The sequence below is a fragment of the Anolis sagrei genome, chromosome 9 (genome assembly GCF_037176765.1).
Source record: "Anolis sagrei isolate rAnoSag1 chromosome 9, rAnoSag1.mat, whole genome shotgun sequence".
NCBI classification, from domain to species: domain Eukaryota; kingdom Metazoa; phylum Chordata; class Lepidosauria; order Squamata; family Dactyloidae; genus Anolis; species Anolis sagrei.
This window is the reverse complement of record NC_090029.1, coordinates 27,553,139-27,575,267: the sequence shown is the minus strand read 5'-3', so window position 1 is coordinate 27,575,267 and position 22,129 is coordinate 27,553,139. Positions and strand designations below refer to the sequence as shown.

The 22,129-nt window shown below is 39.6% G+C and overlaps 2 protein-coding genes across 2 annotated transcripts in view; both read left to right on the top strand.

Moving 5' to 3' along the window:
- The window catches only part of SLC12A1 (solute carrier family 12 member 1), a 95,107-nt gene extending 92,799 nt beyond the window's left edge, over positions 1-2,308 (top strand). Inside the window, exon 26 of the mRNA XM_067471405.1 lies at positions 106-2,308. Coding sequence (XP_067327506.1) covers positions 106-241 — 136 coding nt within the window. The 3' untranslated portion in view covers positions 242-2,308. The remainder of the gene's footprint in view (positions 1-105) is intronic.
- A 3,149-nt stretch (positions 2,309-5,457) lies between these two features.
- DUT (deoxyuridine triphosphatase) lies at positions 5,458-21,610 on the top strand. Its single transcript, XM_067471403.1, has 7 exons — positions 5,458-5,543; positions 7,180-7,390; positions 8,658-8,749; positions 11,088-11,132; positions 18,123-18,197; positions 20,055-20,125; positions 21,480-21,610. The coding sequence occupies exons 1-7, from the start codon at positions 5,507-5,509 to the stop codon at positions 21,534-21,536; spliced, it is 588 nt and encodes a 195-aa protein (XP_067327504.1). The 5' UTR covers positions 5,458-5,506; the 3' UTR covers positions 21,537-21,610.
- Positions 21,611-22,129: the final 519 nt, after the last annotated feature.

Sequence of the window (22,129 nt, the reverse complement as noted above, 5' to 3'; positions counted from 1 at the left end):
AAATAAATAAATAAATAAATAAATAAATAAATAAATAAATAATGTTATACCATTAAGCTGCATTACTGAGCATTGCTAACATTGCCATTCTGTTCCATTCAACAGGAGCTTACCGGTGGCAAGAAAAGGAATCATATCTGATTATCTCTATATGGCTTGGTTAGAAATCCTGTCAAAGAATCTGCCTCCAGTTTTGCTTGTCCGAGGGAACCACAAAAATGTGCTAACGTTTTACTCTTAACACATGGAATCTGTAGTCCATTATATGCATTCTGTATTAAGATGAAATTATTGGGAGGAAATGCTAAAAAGCAACCGCATCTCGATATCTGACGTATTTGAATTTATTTCCCTATATACTGGAAAAATCACTTCAGTGTCATCATCGAACAGTGCAAAGCTGAATTGTACACACAGATCTCAAATGCTGGCCCTTCTGTAGTCAAAATGTTATCACACAAATGGAACATTATCAGCATGCTCTGAAAACCTGAAGGTTTACAGAAGTACAAAACGCAGAACCCATTTATTTGATAAATGGGAAAGAGAAAACAGAGGCGGAGAAGGGGAATGATATGGAAAGGGATATCCTTAAAAAAACATTGAACAGCAGCAGTATGCATTATAGGATTTAGTTGCAGATCTTACTTATATCCCATAATATATGCCACAAAAGTAATATTTTTAAGATTTTTATTGTATGACCATTTTAAAGAAGTAATTGTCTTTGCAAAGGATTCAGATTGCCTAACTGATAAGAATGATTTATCTCTAACACTATAATGGTGGGATCCAGCATACGAGAGGGCATCAGGTTCCAGCTACAAAGGCCACTCCGTTGATGCCCCCATGTCCAACCTCATTGATTTTCCCCCTTTAGAAACATATAATTAGAAAAGTAAACTTTCAAAAGTTTTAAAGCTGAGAAGGAGTGCTCGACACAGTCTTATATCAAAAGTCTACCTAGTAGAGAGTTCTTAGAAATCATGGGAGTAGGGGTAGAATAAATATATTCATGTATTGTCAAAGGCTTTCATGGCCAGAATCACTGGGTTGTTGTAGGTTTTTTTAAAAAATATATTCACGTTTTGCCTTGAAAAATATAGTCATCATTCTAAATTGTGATTTTTTTTCCATGTCAGGAGCGACTTGAGAAACTGCAAGTCGCTTCTGGTGTGAGCGAACTGGCCGTCTGCAAGGACATTGCCCAGGGGACGCCTAGATGTTTTACTACCCTGTGGGAGGCTTCTCTCATGTCCCTGCATGAGCAGCTGGAGCTGACTGAGGGCAGCTCACCCCATTCCCTGGATTTGAACCGTCAACCTTTCGGTCAGCAGTCCTCCTGGCACAAGGGCTTAACCCATTGCGCCACCAAGGGCAAACCACTTTAATCACTACACCATAGTGCAGTGGTTCTCAACCTGGGGTCCCCAGACGTTTTGGCCTCCAACTCCCAACTCCCCTGGGCAATGTCCTTGCAGAGTTGACCAGCTGTTAGGTTTTCTGGGAGTTGAAGGCCAAAAACATCCGGGGACCCCAGGTTGAGAACCACTGCCATAGTGCCTTTCTTCTTACATATATGAGGACAGGAGGACCATACCCTGTAAATGAGAATGGGAGGATAGCATCCTAAGATTTTAGGCAAGATTCAACAATCCTAACAAAAAAAAAAAAACAATATTGTGCACTGGCACCAACAGGTCTCGTGTTGTGACCGCTCCACACAGTACTTTTTAGATGCAAAAAAAGATGCAAATTTTTGTGTCAGGGGCAACTTGAGAAACTGCAAGTCGCTTCTGGTGTGAGAGAATTGGCCATCTGCAAGGACATTGCCCAGGGGACGGCCAGATGTTTTATCATCCTGTGGGAGGCTTCTCTCATGTCCCTGCATGAGAAGTTGGAGCTGACAGATGGGAGCTCACCCCACTCCCTGGGCCAGCAGTCCTGCCGGAAGAAGGATTACCCCTTGTGCGACCGGTGGCTCCTTAAACAGAGATCATTCATTTCCTTCATTTTTCTAATATAAGCCTCTTTATGGAAAAAAAATGAGAAAAATAGTTTTCCTCTCTCCAAATCGTTCCATTTTTTCAGACCTTCACATTCTGTGTATAACTGCATCGATTTGGGGTTGCATCAGTACAATGTAATATGGTATTATAATCACTCCTGAGCCACAAAAGTTAATTTAGGGAAGGGAACCCACCACGAATCACAAGAGATTTAAATTAATTATCAAAGTATTTGGTTGAGTTTAACTGCAATCATATTAAACCATCATATCTTTAGACAAGTAAAAGCAAAATTAATAATGCCGATCTAAATTTTTACAAGATTTCATATGAATGTCATGATTTATCTAGATTTATAACCTTAAGGAATGTTTTCAAATTTATTTTGGCAATGGGTCATAGGGCCCTCAAATATATATAATATTACTTTAATATACATGTTATATTTCTTCTTATTATAAAATATTTGAATGAAAATGTGGATTATATTGACAATAAATAAATTAAATTGAATTCAAGTAAATGTTCTACAGTATTATTTTTTACTACATGTACAGGGGTTTTGATTGTTGTTATTTTCCTATTAACATTTAAGTTCCAGGAGAAAGCTGTGTGTTCAACAAAACTTCAAAAAGTTGTGCAATATCTTGAGAGCTTATTTATAAACTTATTGTAGGGAGGAAATATGTTGCTAGGCTTCCAGAGACAACAGCATCCTTTTCTGTAATGACTTGGCAAAGTGCTTTGTTTACTCACAAATATTCCATCTGAACTCTGTTAGGAGCAATCTCCGTTTCCAATCTCATACTGAGCTTTACCATAAATGATCTCTAATCATCAATTGCATGCTGCTAGGTAAGAAATTCAGATTTCTTTCAGGTCCTGAAAACACTCCAGATGCAATCATCACCATCACACCATCGTCATCAATTATCACCTCCAGCATCTCATACTGAGCTTTTCCTATTTACCAAAATCGCATGCCTTGTCTTGCTTCCAGGATAGCATTTCTTATCATACTTTTAATCAGCGTTATTAGGTAATATAAACCTACAAATTTGAATAATGAATCTTAAGAACCCAGTACAACTCCCTGTATCTGTTGGGGATATGTTCCTGGTCTTTGCATGAATATGCAAAACCATGGATAATCGCCAACCCTATTGAAATGATGAATTCCTGCCCCAAGAATACTAGAGCTATGCTAAAGAAGTTAGAAAATGTCTACAGAAGATATATTTTATCGGACACGGATACCAGTCCCATGGATACAGAAGTTGCACTGTATAGCATTTTTAAATGTATACTATAGCTAGCATAGTCAGCTTTTGGGTAACAGTGACTGATTTTGCTCATTGCATTTGTGATCGGAGCCTTTCCAGGGCTCTGTGAAAGATAGTTCAAAATCAGGGAATTCATGGTTTTGCCAAGGACACCAGGCTGAATTGATCCCAAAATCCCCTATCTATCCTCCTGTTTTTATGAATTGACTCCGACTACTCAGTGCTCCCCTCAGCTTCCATCATGAACTCTTATGAGTTCATATGAACTTTCATGAACTTTATAGGAACTTCTATAAAGTTTTATGAACTTTTATGGACTTGGGGGGGGGGGGTGACGTGACTTCTACTTAGACTCTGCATGATTTCCCCTTTTCCTATGAACTCTTTGTATGCTCCTTTACTCCCTTCCTCATTCCCTATATGTATGTATGTCTATATAAGAAAATATTAAGGAAAGCAACCTTTTCATGAACCAGCAACTCATGTGTCTTGGTGCCTCCCAATTCCCTGAGCTGATAATCCCCTAACAAAGGACTCAACCAGATCCATTTACATGGACAATAGATAAATGACTCTATCTATCTGAACCTCAGAGGGCTGATAGTCAGGCCATCCAGATTAATGGAGTCTATGGATATATTGGATCACCCAACACAGAGCTCAGAATCCCACTGAAGCACTGCAGCACACCCAAATACCTGGGAGTCACTCTGGACCATGCTCTCACTTACAAGAAGCACTGCCTGAACATCAAGCAAAAATGTTCAGAAACAATATCATACGAAAGCTGACTGGCACAACGTGGGGATCACAACCAGATACAGTGAAGACGTCTGCCCTTGCGCTTTGCTACTCTGCTGCTGAGTATGCATGCCCAGTGTGGAACACATCTCACCACACTAAAACAGTGGATGTGGCTCTTAATGAGACATGCTGCATTATCACGGGGTGTCTGTGCCCTACACCACTGGAGAAATTACACTGCTTAGCATGTACTGCACCACCTGACATCCACCGGGAAGTAGCAGTTTGCTCTTCTCAACACTTGCATGTTGTGGGACTCCACTTTGTGGCCCCATTTCTTCAGGTTGGCTCTGCATCTCGTGGTGCCAGAACGCAGTCTGTTCAGCGCCTTCCAAGTCGCCCTGTCCTCTGTGTGCCCGGGGGGAGTCTCTCATTTGGTATCAGCCATTGATTGAGGTTCTGGGTTTGAGCCTGCCACTTTTGGACTCTTGCTTGCTGAGGTGTTCCAGTGAGTGTCTCTGTAGATCTTAGAAAACCATTTCTTGATTGAAGTTGTTATACCTCTTGTATAATGTTGTAATGTGTTTTGTCTCTGTAGATCTTAGAAAACCACAATGATTGAGGTTCTGGGTTTGAGCCTGCCACTTTTGGACTCTCGCTTGCTGAGGTGTTCCAGCGAGGGTCTCTGTAGATCTTAGAAAACCACAATGATTGAGGTTCTGGGTTTGAGCCTGCCACTTTTGGACTCTCGCTTGCTGAGGTGTTCCAGCGAGGGTCTCTGTAGATCTTAGAAAACCACAATGATTGAGGTTCTGGGTTTGAGCCTGCCACTTTTGGACTCTCGCTTGCTGAGGTGTTCCAGCGAGGGTCTCTGTAGATCTTAGAAAACCATGTGTTGATCTTAGAAAACCATTTCTTGATTGAAGTTGTTATACCTCTTGTATAATGTTGTAATGTGTTTTGTCTCTGTAGATCTTAGAAAACCACAATGATTGAGGTTCTGGGTTTGAGCCTGCCACTTTTGGACTCCTGCTTGCTGAGGTGTTCCTGCGAGTGTCTCTGTAGATCTTAGAAAACCACAATGATTGAGGTTCTGGGTTTGTGCCTGCCACTTTTGGACTCTCGCTTGCTGAGGTGTTCCAGCGAGTGTCTCTGTAGATCTTAGAAAACCATTTCTTGACTGAAGTCGTTATACCTCTTGTATAATGTTGTTGTGATGTGTTTTGTATGTTGTCGGCAGCGAATTGCTGCTGTTGTTGGGGGCTGAGAACGACGGGGTAGAAATGTTGGAAATAATAATAATACATTTTGGACTTCAACTTAAGCGGCTGAGAGGAGCAAAAGATGAGGCCTGAGGCCAGTCTCCTTTCTCTAACCCTCCCTGAGGAGGCTTCCCTCCTGTTCCTCCCATCAGGCCCTTCAGGAAGGCCTTCGTGTTTCTTCTTCTCGTGAGGACAAACGAGATTGGCAATGGCTGGCCGCTCCCTGAGTCGCCTCTTCGGAAACAGTTAAGGAGGAAGGCGGGGAGGGCCCCGAATGGCGGCTGAATCCTTTGCTCTCCCACCCGGGTATACAGGGAACAAACGCCCTTTCTCCCCCCCTTGAAGTGAATGGTTTCATCCATTAGCCCTTGAGAAATAACAATCGGGAACTACCATTCTTTTTTTGGAGGGGAGGAGGAGTGGAATCCCCCTTTGAAGTGAATGGTTTCATCCACTAGCTCTTGAGAAATAACAATCGGGAACTACCATTCTTTTTAGGAGGGGAAGGAGTGGAACCGCCTTGAAGTAAATGGTTTCATCCACAACCCCCCTTGAAGTGAATGGTTTCATCCATTAGCCCTTGAGAAATAACAATCGGGAACTACCATTCTTTTTTGGGGGGGGGAGGAGTAGAATCCCCTTGAAGTAAATGGTTTCATCCACAACCCCCCTTGAAGTAAATGGTTTCATCCACAAGCCCCGAAGGCCCTTGAGAAATAACAATCGGGAACTCTTTTTTTTATTTTCTGTGGGAGGAGTGGAATCCCCCCTTGAAGTGAATGGTTTCATCCATTAGCCTTTGAGAAATGGCAATCGGGAACTACCATTCTTTCTTTTGGGGGGGGAGGAGTGAAATCACCTCTTTTTTGAGGGGAAGGAGTGGAATTCTCCCTTGAAGTGAATGGTTTCATCCATAAGCCTTTGAGAAATGGCAATCGGGAACTACCATTCTTTCTTTTTTGGGGGGGGAGGAGTGAAATCACCTCTTTTTTGAGGGGAAGGAGTGGAATTCTCCCTTGAAGTGAATGGTTTCAACCATTAGCCTTTGAGAAATGGCAATCGGGAACTACCATTCTTTCTTTTGGGGGGGGAGGAGGAGTGAAATCACCTCTTTTTTGAGGGGAAGGAGTGGAATCCCCCCTTGAAGTGAATGGTTTCATCTATTAGCCTTTGAGAAATGGCAATCGGGATCTACCATTCTTTCTTTTTTGGGGGGGGGAGGAGTGGAATCACCTCTTTTTTGAGGGGGAAGAAGTAGAATTCCCCCTTGAAGTGAATGATCTCATCCATAAGCCCCCCCAGGCCCTTGAGAAATAGCAATCGGGAACTCCCAATCTATTTTTTCGGTGGAAGGAGTGGAATCCCCCCTTGAGGTGAATGGTTCAATCCACAAGGGCTGAACGTCCTTGAGGAGAAACAGCAATCCGGAGATACCATTCTTCTAAAGGGGGTGTGCTGGAGCTGATAGAGGGAATTGAACCTGTAACCTGTCGGTCTTCAGTCCTGCTAACACAGGGGTTTTACCCACTGCGCCACCGGGGGCTCCTAGGACGGCATATAAACTCCAACCCCCCCCCCCTTGACCATCTATTTATTTATTTACGTAAATAAATAAATAGATGGTCAAGGGGGGGGGATTTTGGAGTTGAACCCGGAAGGTGGCCTTCCATCCCTAAAATAGGTCACTCCATGATTTTCTCTGCTCCTATCTCTGTGAGCCTCTTTAGCTTCAAGGCAAAAATCTTCGGCGTCCTTTTGGGTTTGGAGCCACGCCCCCTTTCCCCCCGCGGCGCTCCCATTGGCTGTTGCCTTCAAAGGGTCCCCAGAAAGCGCGGGAATCTGAATTTGGCGCGCTTTCCTCCTCTTCCCCTCTTGGCTCAGATTTCGGCGGGATCCGCTCTTGCTTGGCCTCTCCTCCTCCTGCAGCCATGCCTTGCTCCACCGAAGACCCCTCCACCTCGTCCCCCAGCAAGAGGCTCAAGGCCTCGGGCCCCGAGGAGCCCTCCCAAAGGCTCCGCTTCGCCAAGCTCTCCGAAAACGCCCTCGCCCCCTCCAGGGGCTCCTCCAAGGCCGCCGGATACGATTTGTACAGGTCAGGAGGACAGGGAGGGTGGGAGACAGAGCTGGGAGACACAACAGGGAGTCCAGCGCCCTTCCTTTTTAGTCCCCATCCACACAGTTGTTTAAAAACCCTACATCATCTGCTTTGTAGTGGAATATAGGACAGTGTGGACTCAGATAATCCACTTCAAAGCAGATATGTTGGGATTGGGGGGGGGGGGGTTGCAAAGGGGTGTCAGAAGGGTCGCCAAAGACTACCAGAAAACACAGTATTTTCTGTTGTTCATGGGGGTTCTGTGTGGGAAGTTTGCCCCCATTCTGTCATTGGTGGGGTTCAGAATGCTTCTTCATTGTAGGTAAACTATAAATCCCAGTAACTACAATTCCCAAATGTCAAGGTCTATTTTCCCCAAACTCCATCTGTGTTCACATTTGGGCATATTGTGTATTCCTGTCAGGTTTGGTCCAGATCCATCATTGTTTGAGTCCACAGTGCTCTCTAGATGTAAGTGAACTACAACTCCAAAACCAAAGGACACTGCCCACCAAACCCTTTTAGTGTTTTCTGTTGGTCATGGGAGGCCTGTGTGCCAAGTTTGGTTCAATTCCATCGTTGGTGGAATTCAGAATGCTCTTTGATTATAGGTGAACTATAAATCCCAGCAACTACAACTCCCAAATGTCAAGATTCTATTTTCCCCAAACTCCACCAGTGTTCACATTTGGGCACATTGAATATTCGTGTAGAGTTTGGTCCAGATCCATCATTGTTTGAGTCCACAGTGATCTCTGGATGTAGGTGAACTACAACTCTAAAACCAAAGGACACTGCCCACCAAACCCTTCCAGTATTTTCTGCTTGTCATGGGAGAACTGTGTGCCATGTTTGGTTCAATTCCATCTCTGGTGGGGTTCAGAGTGCTCTTTGATTGTAGGTGAACTATAAATCCCAGCAACTACAACTCCCAAATGTCAAGATTCTATTTTCCCCAAACTCCACCAGTGTTCACATTTGGCCACACTGAATATTCGTGTAGAATTTGTCCAATTCCATCATTGGTGGGGTTCAGAATGTTCTTTGATTGTAGGTGAACTATAAATCCCAGAAACTACAACTCCCAAATGACAAAATCATTTTTTTTTTAATGAAGGACATACATTGGGTTGTTAGGTGTCTTGTGTCCGAATTTGGTGTCAATACGTCCAGTTGTTTTTGAGTTCTGTTAATCCCACAAACGAACATTACATTTTTATTTATATAGAAAACTGTAAATGGCCTGCTTTGTTTGCTTTCCTAGTGCCTATGACTATGAGATCCCTGCTTCAGGAAAGGCTATAGTGAAAACAGACATTCAGATTGCTCTTCCTGCTGGATGCTATGGTCGAGTAGGTAAGTTCACAGATAGGAAGCCCATGATCTTGTAAATTTCCTGCTGTTTTTTTTTACCTAACAATAGGATTTTAAGTTTGAATAATTCCAAATGTGCTTTTCCTTCCAAAGTGAATCCTAAATTCTTGTGTAGATTGATTCATGTTTAAATGAATCACTTGCATTTTCAGACATAAAGAAATCATGAATATGTATTTCATATCTGTCGTGATAAATGTTTATATCATTTGCAGTATTTTTATACTAGCCGTCCCCTGCCACACGTTGCTGTGGCCCAGTCTGTGTATATGTGTTTTGTGTGTGTATATATTTGTGTAAAGGTAAAGGTTGTCCCCTGACATTAAGTCCAGTCATGTCTGACTCTGGGGTGTGGTGCTCATCTCCATTTCTAAGCCGAAGAGCCAGCGTTGTCCATAGACACCTCCAAGGTCATGTGGCCAGCATGACCGCATGGAGCGCAGTTACCTTCCCGCCAGAGCGGTACCTATTGATCTACTCACATTTGCATGTTTTTGAACTGCTAGGTTGGCAGAAGCTAGGGCTGACAGCGGAAGCTCACGCCGCTCCCTGGAATCGAACCTGCGACCTTTTGGTCAACAAGCTCAGCAGCTCAGTGCTTTAACCCACTGCGCCACCGGGGCCCCCCATATATTTGTGTATATATGTGTGTTTGCATTTGTGTGTGTGTGTGTGTGTGTGTGGTTTTGCGTGTGCATTGTAATGAATTTCTTATTATTATTTTTTTGCTTTTTCAGTATCTTCTGTTTTGTTTTTCAGGGTTTTTATGAGTAATGGTCACTCGTTGGCCTGAGAGATGTCTCGTGTCCAAATTTGGTGTCAATTCATCCAGTGGTTTTTGAGTTATATTAATCCCACAAACGAACATTACATTTTTATTTATATAGACTAGATGTCCCTGCCACACCTTGTTGTGGCCCAGTCTGTGTATATGTGTTTTGTGTGTGTATATGTGTGTGTTTTTGTGCATGCATTGTAATGTATTTTTTGGCTTTTAAGCCTCTGCCACTGTGTTTTTCAGTGTTTTTATGAGTGATCGTCACTTGTTGGCCTGATAGGTTTATTGTGTCCAAATTTCGTGTCAATTTGCCCAGTGGTTTTTGAGTTATGTTAATCCCACAAACTAACATTACATTTGTATTGTTGAAGGCTTTCATGGCCGGAATCACTGGGTTGTTGTAGTTTCCGGGTTATATGGCCATGTTCTGGAGGCATTCTCTCCTGACGTTTCGCCTGCAACTATGGCAAGCATCCTCACTACCTCTGAGGATGCTTGCCATAGATGCAGGCGAAACGTCAGGAGAGAATGCCTTCAGAACATGGCCGTATAACCCGGAAAAACCTACAATAACATTACATTTTTATTTAAATAGCTAGGCACGGAGCCCCCAGTGGCGCAGTGGGTTAAACCACTGAGCTGCTTAAATTGCTGACCAAAAGGTCGGCGGTTCAAATCCAGGGAGTGGTGTGAGCTTCCGTTGTTAGCCCCAGCTTCTGTTAACCTAACAGTTCGAAAACATGCAATTGTGAGTAGATCAATAGGTACTGCCTTGGCGGGAAGGTAACACCGCTTCATGCAGTCATGCTGGCCACATGACCTTGGAGGTGTCTATGGACAATGCTGGCTCTGTGGCTTAGAAATGGAGATGAACACCAACCCCCAGAGTCGGACACAGCTAGATTTAAAGTCAGAGGAACTTATCTTTACCTTATATAGGCATGTATCATAAAACCTACATCATATCTTACAGCAAGCCTCAAATCAGGTTCAAGAAATATATCATTATCTTCAACTTTAGTTAATCAGATTAGCTATGTCCATAAATGTCAGTGTTGTAGTGCTCATTATGTTGCAGCCAAAAAAAAAAAACAGCTTTTTGCTGCCTTTGCACAGAACTGTAAAATCTGGATTATTGGTAATGGGAATCATGCTACTTTCTTGGTTAATGGAAATCATGCTGTGTGTGTCTTCTCTGCTTGGTCCTTTAATGGAGATAACTAAAACAAATCAGGACACTCAAGTGCCGGATTGTTTACTGCAGAGAGGATAACAAAGAATCTGTGGGCCCACTTTCTGTTACATTATTCCCATTGTTCAAACTCTGCTCCTCCAGGTGTTTTGGGCTTCAGCTCCCACAATTCCTAACAGCTGGTAAAATAGCTGGGATTTCAGGGAGCTGAAGTCCAAAAGACCTGGAGGAGCAGAGTTTGAGAAATACTGCCATAGTTGAACAAATTGCCTTGGATATTATGATTATTTGCATTTTCCAAAATACGAGGTGGACTTACATTAGAGCTATAATTTTCTCCTGTGTTTCAGCTCCTCGGTCTGGACTAGCTGCGAAACATTTCATAGATGTTGGTGGTAAGTTATTTATTTAGATATTGATTGCAGTTGTTTTATAACTGCAGAATTTTTAACTAATGGGGTTTTTATGATGTTATGCCGTTTGTTATTGCTATTGTTGCATTGCTTATGGACTTGTTGAATTTTGTGTGTTTGCATTAATAATCATAGAATCAAAGAGTTGGAATCCATCCATCCAGTCCAACCCCTGCCAAGAAGCAGTAATATTGCATTCAAATCACCCCTGACAGATGGCCATCCAGCCTCTGTTTAAAAGCTTCCAAAGAAGGAGCCTCCACCACACTCCGGGGCAGAGAGTTCCACTGCTGAACGGCTCTCACAGTCAGGAAGTTCTTCCTCATGTTCAGATGGAATCTCCTTTCTTGTAGTTTGATAATAATCATAATAATCTTTATTTATACCCCACCATCATCTCCCCAACGGGGACCTGGGGTGGCTTACATGAGGCCAAGCCCAACAACACATTACAATAAAATAAAACAAAACCAAGGCTTGAAACAACAACACAATGAAATGCATAAAGCATGAGAATACAGTAAACAATATACAATACAGTATACAATACATTCACAATCCCAGTAACAATAAGCAGGCCACATGTACAGAATAAAATACTAAAAACTCAGGGTGAGATAGGAATGGAGCAGATTATTTGTAAGAGAGAGCACATACAAATGGGAGCGTAGAAACAGGCTTTTATACAAGCGTGGGAATAAACATTGAGGAGGAGGAGCAATGCTTAGTTGTGCGGTTACTCTCCGAAGGCACAGCGGAAGAGCCAGGTTTTGAGGTCCTTCTGAAAAGTTTCTAAGGAGGGGGCTTGCGTAATCTCACCAGGCAATGAGTTCCAAAGTCAGAGGGCACAGTGCTTTTATGAGATGCCTCAAGTCACTTTGGGGAGATTGTGGTGTGGAATAAATAAAGTTTTGTTATTGTTATTTCTGCATGCTGTGATACCTGTAAATTTATTTGCAGCAGGATGAGGTTGAAATCTCTTAGATCCAAATCAGGTTACATTGGTTGTCTAGGAAGGATAGATCATTATAAGCCTCTATATTTTACTAAAAGATAATGAACCGCCTCGTATGAAGTCATACAATTGTTTCATCTTTGTTAATTCTTTCACTTCACCAAGACTCAGGCTGTGTAGAAATCTACCAACCACGAGAGGAAAACCTTCCTGGTTTACTGATGGTACAGGACAGGGGTCCTCAAACATTTTAAATAGAGGGCCAGGTTGCAATCCTTCAAACTGTTGGAGGGCTGGTGTTTTGTCGCGCGCTGGGCCTGTAACAGCTGTACTTTTCTGTAGGACGTATACTTTAAGCCCAGCGGGAAGCCAGGGGTGCCTCAAAGAGAGGTTCTCAGAGATTTTTCTGAAGTGATGGTCTTTAGTGTCTTTAATGATACATCAAAGTCTTTATTATGGAATAAACAACAAATCTTCAATGGTTCAAACAACACTTCAAGGCTTTCTTAGTCTAGTCCTCAATGGACTGGTACCTGACTTTGATTAACTAAACTTTCTCTGTAGGAAAAAACCCGTTTATAACCTCTCCCAGGCTGTTTTCTATCTATGCCTCATCAGTGTGGGACCTACTACCGACTCCAAATGCATCTGGGTATCGAGTAGACCTACCAGCTGAGGCTTGAAGATATTTCAGCTGGAGTTCCGTGGATCTGGAATGCTGTTCTCCCTTCGAGAATTCTTAGAAACTTCAGGGCTGTTCCCTCTGATGCTGTAAGCTCTCAGCCAGAGATTTTGGGACCTTTCTCCTGGAATTTCTGCTTCTGTATCCCCGGATGTTATTTTTCCCTGGATGGTTATTGAGAAAGGAAGCTTTTCTATGGGACGAGCTGGTCTACGTCCTATAGTTTAGCTACCTTGTGTGAGACTGCCCAAAAAATGGCCCCTTTCCCTCCCAGAGCCCAGAACAAGGGGCGGAACCAAAGCTTAATTATGATGGACAGGAGGCCTGTCCTATGACTGCAAAACAGATAACAAAAAGCTCCTGGTACAGCCATACCAGCACAGCCGGATTATAATTTGAAAAAAAAAACCACGAATGAATTCCTATGCACACTGCACATATCTTATTTGTAGTGCAAAAAAACCCCACTTAAAAACAATACAATAATTAAAATGAAGAACAATTTTAATAAATATAAACTTACTAGTATTTCAATGGGAAGTGCGGGCCTGCTTTTGGCTGATGAGACAGGATTGTTGTGTGCTTTCAAGTCGTTTCAGACTTAGGCTGACCCTGAGCGAGGGCCAGGTAAATGACCTTGGAGGGCTGTATCTTCCCCCCGGGCCTTAGTTTGAGGACCCCTGGTATAGGGTTTTCATTAGCTTTAGCAAACCTGAGAGTGTTTTGCCTTTAAGTATTTAAAGTTTAGATATTGGTCGTGTGTGTGTGTGTGTATACATACATACATACATATACACACATACACACATACATACCGATACAGCTGTACACATTTCCCTTTGGGAGGATCATAGATTCTCCATTATCTAGGCATATTGATTATCATTTACTTCTGATTTCATGTAGTTATTCTACATTTTATATTACGCCATAAAAGATTTACTTGTAAGTACTCAACCCGCTTTTGTCATTTATAGATAAAACGCACAGGCATTGCAATCATTGCTGCATTCATTATATTTACAACAGGCTATTCATGTAGATATGGTAGTGATTTAGATAAAGAATACAGCCTGAGAACAGAGGTTCTTTCTTCCGCTTTATAGATACTCCTTAGCTAAGAACAACATGAGTTTCACTAAATGAAAATTAATATTCTGACATTCTGAAGAAGTGTGTTCTCACATGTGGGAGAAATAATTTAAAAGTTACCCCATATATTTGAGTATAAGCCGACCCGAATATAAGTCGAGGCACCTAATTTTACCACAAAAAACTGGGAAAACGTATTTATCTGAGTATAAGCAGAGGGTGGGAAATGCAGCCGCTGCTGGTAAATTTCAAAATAAAAATAGATATCAATAAAATTACATTAATTGAGGCATCGGGGGTTAAACATTTTTGAATATTTACATAAAACTAATTTCAGATAAGACTGTCCAACTCTGATTAAACTATTATTCCAACTTTCTTCATTTTAATTGTGCTTACGTATCCTTCCAATAATAATAGTAAAATAATAAATGTAATAATAATAATAGAGAAAAATAATAAATATAACAATAGAGAAAAATAATGGAAATGTAATAATAATAAATAGAGAAACATAATAAATAACCTTGACTCTAGTATGTTTAAAATGCTCTCGGTTCTGAAAAAGCAGTTGGAGAAATCTCCATGATGATCTCTCCTGTGTTTGCCTCTGGAATGCAGCGTTTGTGTTGCTTAATATCCTATACCGAGACCAGACAATGACTGCCTTGTATTCTGCTGTCTGGCTCTTTTTGGCTTCCTTTAAAATTATTTGCCCATCCCAGTATTCCTCCTACTTTAAGTGCTGTGATACAAATAGAGGCTTGCTCTGTGCAAATGCAGCGTATTGTGCTTGACAACTGGGACAGCTTTCTGCTTTTGACTTACACGTCTTTAGGTTTCCTTCCTGCATCTTCTGTAAATTGTACTTTCTTGCTCATTATGTGTTGCCAGAGAGTAGCAGTGCCTCCTCTTCGATCTTTCATCATTTAGAAAACATTTCTATGGCACTTCTGCACTTTTATATTACCTTTATCACGCTATCAGTGTGGATATTGGATTGCAATCCCTATGAATCTAATTGTTCTTCTCATGCTGGCGTAATAAAACTGTATTGCTTCTGATGCAAACGATTTCTAAAATTGGAGTCTCAGATCTGGTCACATGGTCTGTAGTCCCTCCCACAACCTCAAACAACATAGAGTTAAGGGAAAAACTGCATATCAAAATATAGAACAGACAAGCATCCCAAGCTCTGAGAATTACCTGGGAGGGAATCCCACTGGAGTATTGCAGCACACCCAAATACCTGGGAGTCACTCTGGACTGTGCTCCGACCTACAAGAAGCACTGCCTGAACACCAAGCAAAAAGTGGGCGCTAGAAACAATATCATATGAAAGCTGACTGGCACAACCTGGGGATCACAACCAGACACAGTGAAGACATCTGCCCTTGCGCTATGCTTCTCTGCTGCTGAGTATGCATGCCCAGTGTGGAACACATCTCACTACGCTAAAACAGTGGATGTGGCTCTTAATGAGACATGCCGCATTATCACAGGGTGTCTGCTCCCTACACCACTGGAGAAATTTCACTGCTTAGCCGGCATTGCACCACCTGAAATCTGCCGGGAAGTAGCAGCCAATAGTGAAAGGACCAAGGCAGCGACATCTCCATCTCATCCCTTGTTTGGGTATCAGCCAGCACGTCAACGACTTAAATCAAAAAATAGTTTTCTTAGATCTACAGAGACACTGGCTGGAACACCTCAGCAAGCGAGAGTCCAAAAGTGGCAGGCCCAAACCCAGAACCTCAAACAATGGCTGATACCAAATGAGAGACTCCCCCATAGGCACACAGAAGACTGGGCGACTTGGAAGGCGCTGAACAGACTGTGCTCTGGCACCACCAGATGCAGAGCCAACCTTAAGAAATGGGGCTACAAAGTGGAATCCATGACATGCGAGTGTGGAGAAGAGCAAACCACTGACCACCTGCTGCAATGCAACCTGAGCCCTGCTACATGCACGATGGAGGACCTTCTTGCGGCAACACCAGAGGCACTCCAAGTGGCCAGATACTGGTCAAAGGACATTTAATCAACTACTAAGTTTGAAAAATTTGTGCTTTTTTAAATCTGTTTGTTGGTTTTGTTCTGTTAGAAATGTAATACAATGGTATGGTTGCTGATGACACGATAAATAAATAAATAAAGTAGATATCAAAATATACATACACGTCCCCTGTTTTAAGATCCTGGTTTATCGTTTGACATTAAGTCATTGCTTTCCGTCTATCTGGAGTTCATTTGTTTTCATTTTGCTTTTTGCTAGAACCTCAATGTCTGTTGGAAACAGGAACCTTCTACAAGTCTCGTATACTAGTTATTTGTTATGTATATTATTGTGGTTGAATACTATATTGTATTTATATTTTGATATGCAGTTTTCCCTTAATTCTATGTTGTTTGAGGCTGTGGGAGGGACTACAGACCATGTGACCAGATGTGGGACTATTCAGACTGAGACTCCATTTTTAGAAGCAGTACAGTTTAAAAGTCAGTATCAGTATGCAATTGTTAGAATTAGTGTAAAGTCAGTGTCAGTATGCTGCTGTGTATAGTCAGTCTTTATTGAGTCAATGTTCAGTTATGTATTAGGCTGAAGAGTGTTAGTCTGTATGCAACAAAGAAGAGACTAAAACAGAATGCTTTAGAGAACTTACTCTTTATATGTATTGCCGAAGGCTTTTATGGCTGGAATCACTGGGTTGTAGGTTTTTCGGGTTATATGGCCATGTTCTAGAAGCATTCTCTCCTGACGTTTCGCCTGCATCTATGGCAAGCATCCTCAGAGGTTGTGAGGTCTGTTGGAACTAGGGAAATAGGGTTTATATATTCAGATTACTGTTTATACTTTCAAACAATAAGAAATATACCTGTATGCTGAATACATGAGGTTTGTAAGTAAATCAGCATTGTTACTTTTAACGAAGACTACTTATTTTTGGTTTCTTGAAAGCATGATTTAAAACCAATCTATTTCATGGGGGAGTAGATTTTTTTGGGCAATTGAAATAACACTTCTGAAGATCTATATATTTTGTTCATTGGCATATCTTTGTTCCTAATCGTTCAGAGAGATCACCAGGTATATCAGTCTAACAACTGAGAAACCTAATTTGCCTTGCATGAAAACTAGTGGATATTTACTAGGCCTGGGTAACAACGGAAAAATTTGTTTCTAAAATCGATTCGTTTTTTGGGGGTTTTTGCGTTTCGATATTTAAAAGAATTCCGATTTTTTTTAAAAAAAAAAGTTCGATATTTACGAAATTTCGTAAATGGTAAAAAAATTACAAAACAATTTCGAAACAATAACGAATCGATTTGTTAATGGCGGGCGCGACCGTGCAATACGCTAAAAAACCTCCAAATGGGACAGGGGGAACTTCTGAAGCTTCCCTCTCCCTCTGTTGTTGACTGTTGGTGTGATATTATAATTTTTTTTCACTAATTAAACAAAAAACAACTATAAAACTTGCCGCAGACATGCGGAAACAATAACGAAACGACCTCAAACCAATAACGAAACGAATACATAACGAAATACGAAGCATTTACGAAACGAATTGAAAAATTCGTTTCGTTTTTAAGCTGCTCCAGAATGGTTCGTTATCGCTTCGTTAACAAAAAAAAAAATAACGAATTTTTTACGAATTAACGAAATGAAACCGCCCAGCCCTAATATTTACCACTTAGGAGAAGATTTACTCAAACAAGTATTTAGCTCTTCTCAGGAAGATCATACTTTGCAAAAGGTTATGATTATTTCAAATAGTGTGAATGCCAATTAATCTCCAAAAGAGCCACACTTCCCAAAAGCTATGGATATTCCTAGTTTTCCAAAAGGTTGTGGTCTCTAAAAGGTCATGCCTTTCCAAAAATCTCAGTCCAGAGTCCATGGCTGTGTAGTGTGATGCGGCCAGGATCCTTTTGGTGGCTTATGATGCCTTTTAGGAATATTATCAAGGATTTATCCTCATACAATATTTTCAAACGTTTTGCACAATAGCAAAACAGCTCCATCTCAACCCTGCCATTTTCTCATTGACTGAAAGGTGAACTTCATTACTTTTATCACCCCTTATCTAGCATTAAATAAGATCTCAACATAAGTTTCATTTCACTAGTCATGTGTTTCTGATAGCGTAGAAGAAGTTGCGTCCTTTGATATGTGACCTAAATTTAATGAAAGTCATCCCCTTTGCTAAAATTTCTAAATTGTGCTGTTTATTTGCAGCTGGGGTAATTGATGAAGATTACAGAGGGAATGTCGGCGTTGTGCTGTTTAACTTTGGAAAGGAATCCTTTAAAGGTAAGAATTAAACTTTGTGATTTTAGGTATTCGGTGGAACTTCAAACCTCTTTTTGCCAGCTGGTTTCTTTTGCATGAGATACATGTTTGAGATAAATACTAAAAGAGTGAAATGTGAAATACTGCTTTTCCCTTCAACTTCCATATTTGATTTGTTTATAGCTTCATCCTCCTCTAATATACCGTATATACTCAAGTATAAGCCCACCTGAATATAAGCAGAGGCACCTAATTTTACCACAAAAAACTGCAAAAACATATTGACTCGAGTATAAGCCGAGGGTGAGAAATTTAGCTTGTACTGGTAATAATCAGTAGGTTAAATGTTTTTGAGTATTTACATACAACTGTAATTTAAGATAAGACTGCCCAAATCTGATTAAACCATTATTCTAACCTCCTTCAATGTAAATGTCGGAACCCTACTACAACAGTAAATGTACTTACCTATTACCAATAATGATAGAATAAAATAATAAATGCAATAACATGTAATAAAAATAATAATAGAGTAAATAATAGAAATTTAATAATATTGGTAATAATAAAGTAATAAATGTAATAATAACTTTTTTACTTTATTATTACCAATAATAAATATTGGTAATAATAAAGTAATAAATGTAATAATAACAATAATAGAGTAAAATAATAAATGTAATAAAATAATAATAGAGGAAAATAATGTAAATGTAATAATAATAATAATAATAGAGTAAAATAATAAATGTAATACAAATAATACTACCAAAGTAAAATAATAAATGTAATAATAATAATAATAAATAGAGTAAAATAATAAATGTAATAAAATAATAATAGAGTAAAATAATAAATGTAATAATAATAATAGAGTAAAATAATAAATGTAATAAAATAATAATAGAGGAAAATAATGTAAATGTAATAATAATAATAATAATAGAGTAAAATAATAAATGTAATACAAATAATACTACCAAAGTAAAATAATAAATGTAATAATAATAATAATAAATAGAGTAAAATAATAAATGTAATAAAATAATAATAGAGGAAAATAATGTAAATGTAATAATAATAATAATAATAGAGTAAAATAATAAATGTAATACAAATAATACTACCAAAGTAAAATAATAAATGTAATAATAATAATAATAATAATAATAAATAGAGTAAAATAATAAATGTAATAAAATAATAATAGAGGAAAATAATAAACGTAATAAAAATAATACTAATACCAGAGTAAAATAATAAATAACCTTGACTCGAGTATAAGCCGAGGGGAACTTTTTCAGCCTAAAAAAGGGCTAAAAACTAGGCTTATACTCGAGTATATACTGTAAATATTGTGTTACATCCTGTAGCACTCAGAATGATACGTAGTCACTACAAAAGAAACACACATATGTACCTATACGCAGGCATCCAAAGACATGAAGCAGTATACACGTGTGTGTGTGTCAGAAACGACTTGAGAAACTGCAAGCCGCCTCTGGTGTGAGAGAGTTGGTCATCTGCAGGTACACTGCCCAAGGGAGACCCAGATGTATTACCATCCCATGGGAAGCTGGAACTGACAGGCAGGAGCTCACCCCATCTCGCAGATTCAAACCTCCAACCTTCAGGTCATCAGTTTAGCTGGCACAAGGGTTTAACCCATTGCGCCACCATGGCTCCTACCCCAGGATACTAAAACAACATATGAATACACACCACCTTGTATTCCCATCAGCAGTCCGACACACTACAGGAAGGACAAACACCCCCAATATATTTTTTTAAAGGGGATACGATATATTAATATGACTATGTAATTTGACTGTAGAGTTTTTTAAATGCTAACACTCAGATTTTTTTTTGTTTTTGAAGTTAAAAAGGGGGACAGGATTGCCCAATTAATCTGTGAACGCATCTACTATCCTGAACTTGAAGAGGTCGAGGTAAGGAACTTGATGTCAGGATCACTGTCTCAGCCGGAGACGGTTCTCTGCCATAAAGAAGGGAGGTGGCTGGGGGGAGGCTTAGTAGAGATGGGGAAAGTAATGTAAATAAGATATCTGTTTTGTGAGTAACAGACTGTGGGCACAGTGTTTGGCCACTAGGGGGCGGATGGGAGTTGGGATTGATATATATACAGCAGGTTTGAGTGGGAAAAGTTTAGAATTGTCTTTGTAGGATTGTGGAAAGAAGGAATAAATCACTTGTTTTATTGTTGTGAGCTTGATTTAAACTCCAAGATCTTCCAGAGTCTGACACGATGTCAGAAAAGAGATCATTTCTAACAAAATTAATTTGTTGTTGTTTTTAATTTCCTGTGCTATTCTAATAATTTAATATAATATAATATAATATAATATATATTGTATAAACATATAATATTTATAATATTATAATGTAATGCAATATAATGCTAATAATAACATGATATTATAATTATATATTTATATTACATGTAATATTACTAATAATATTACAATATAATTGGTATAGTACAATATAGCAATATTTAAAACTGATATTGTACTATGCTAATAATATAATATATTGTATGTATATATACCTTGTAAGCTGCTCTGAGTCCCCTTCGGGGTGAGAAGGGCGGCATATAAATGTCGTAAATAAAATAAATAATAAATAAAATAAAATGTACCTGCTTATTATTAAGTGAATGTTTGTTCGATAGCTTGGCATCCACAATCTGCTGCATTTATTGGTAATTTATGGATAATGTGTTAAGTCAATTGTTATATGTTGTATGGAACCACTGCTGTTTCTACTGTTTTTACTGTTTGTGAACCGCCGTGAGTCGCCTTCGGGCTTGAGATACAGCGGTATATAAGCAAAGTAAATAAAATAAATAAATTTATTATGGATTCATTTTCCTACCTTAAGATAGGAAATAGATAGGTAGTCACAGGTTTGTAAAAAATCTATATAAATAAAAATGTAATGTTTGTTTGTGGGATTAACATAACTCAAAAACCACTGGGCGAGTTGACACCAAATTTAGACACAAGACACCTATCAGGTCAATGAGTGACCATCACTCAATCACTCATAAAAACACTGAAAAACACAGCAGAAGAGACTTAAAAAGCCAAAAAAAAAAAATACATTACAACGCATGTGCAAACCCACATATATACACAAATATATCCATATATACAACCACAAAACACATATACACAGACTGGGCCACAGCAACGCGTGGCAGAGGACGGCTAGTACATAATATGAGGAAAAAGTCTATAGTATGAAGCAAATACTAATAGAATAACTAATATTGTGTTTCAGGTTTTGGATGAAACAGAACGTGGCTCAGGAGGCTTTGGATCCACTGGTCAGAAATAACGGACTTAACTTGTAAATTATTTCATTTTGTCATCTTTGTGTAATACATCTTTAAATAAAGCAAGCTTTTTTTTTCTAGGTTTGTTCTATTTTTCTTTAGGAGGGGATGCATTTTAACAAATGGCTAAAAATGTGATGATTATGTTGGGCCAGTGGGCTTAATAACAAAAGACCCTCATAAATGTACATCAGAGTAACTTATTAGCAGCAGCGTGACCTAGCACATCAGTAGGCCAAAGTGATAAAAAGAACAAAACAGGCCAATGTTACCTCTTCCATAGAATGCTTCTCTTTGTAGTAAAATAACATGTTTACACTATTTACAATAACAAGGTTTCCATAAGACAAAGTTTTTTATACTTCCTTCGTTGCTTCCACACTGGGCTTATTTCTTATACAGATAAACTGCTTCACTCTCACAAAGCCTCCTCTCACATCAAAATTACACATAGCTTTACATACAGCTTTACACAGAAGGCCTTTAACCTGGGGCTTTTTTTCATTTAAGCTTCTCATATCAGGACTTCTCACACCTTCAAATAGATGAAGGCCTACCTCACACTGTGAAGCCTACCTCATACAGGAGCTTCTCT

Excerpts from the sequence above, each read along its gene's own strand:
- DUT (XM_067471403.1), top strand. The coding sequence starts at position 5,507 with ATGGCTGGCCGCTCCCTGAGTCGCCTCTTCGGAAACA. Across the intron at positions 18,198-20,054 it reads TGGAAAGGAATCCTTTAAAG|TTAAAAAGGGGGACAGGATT; the intron begins GTAAGAATTAAA and ends TTGTTTTTGAAG. Across the intron at positions 20,126-21,479 it reads CTGAACTTGAAGAGGTCGAG|GTTTTGGATGAAACAGAACG; the intron begins GTAAGGAACTTG and ends ATTGTGTTTCAG.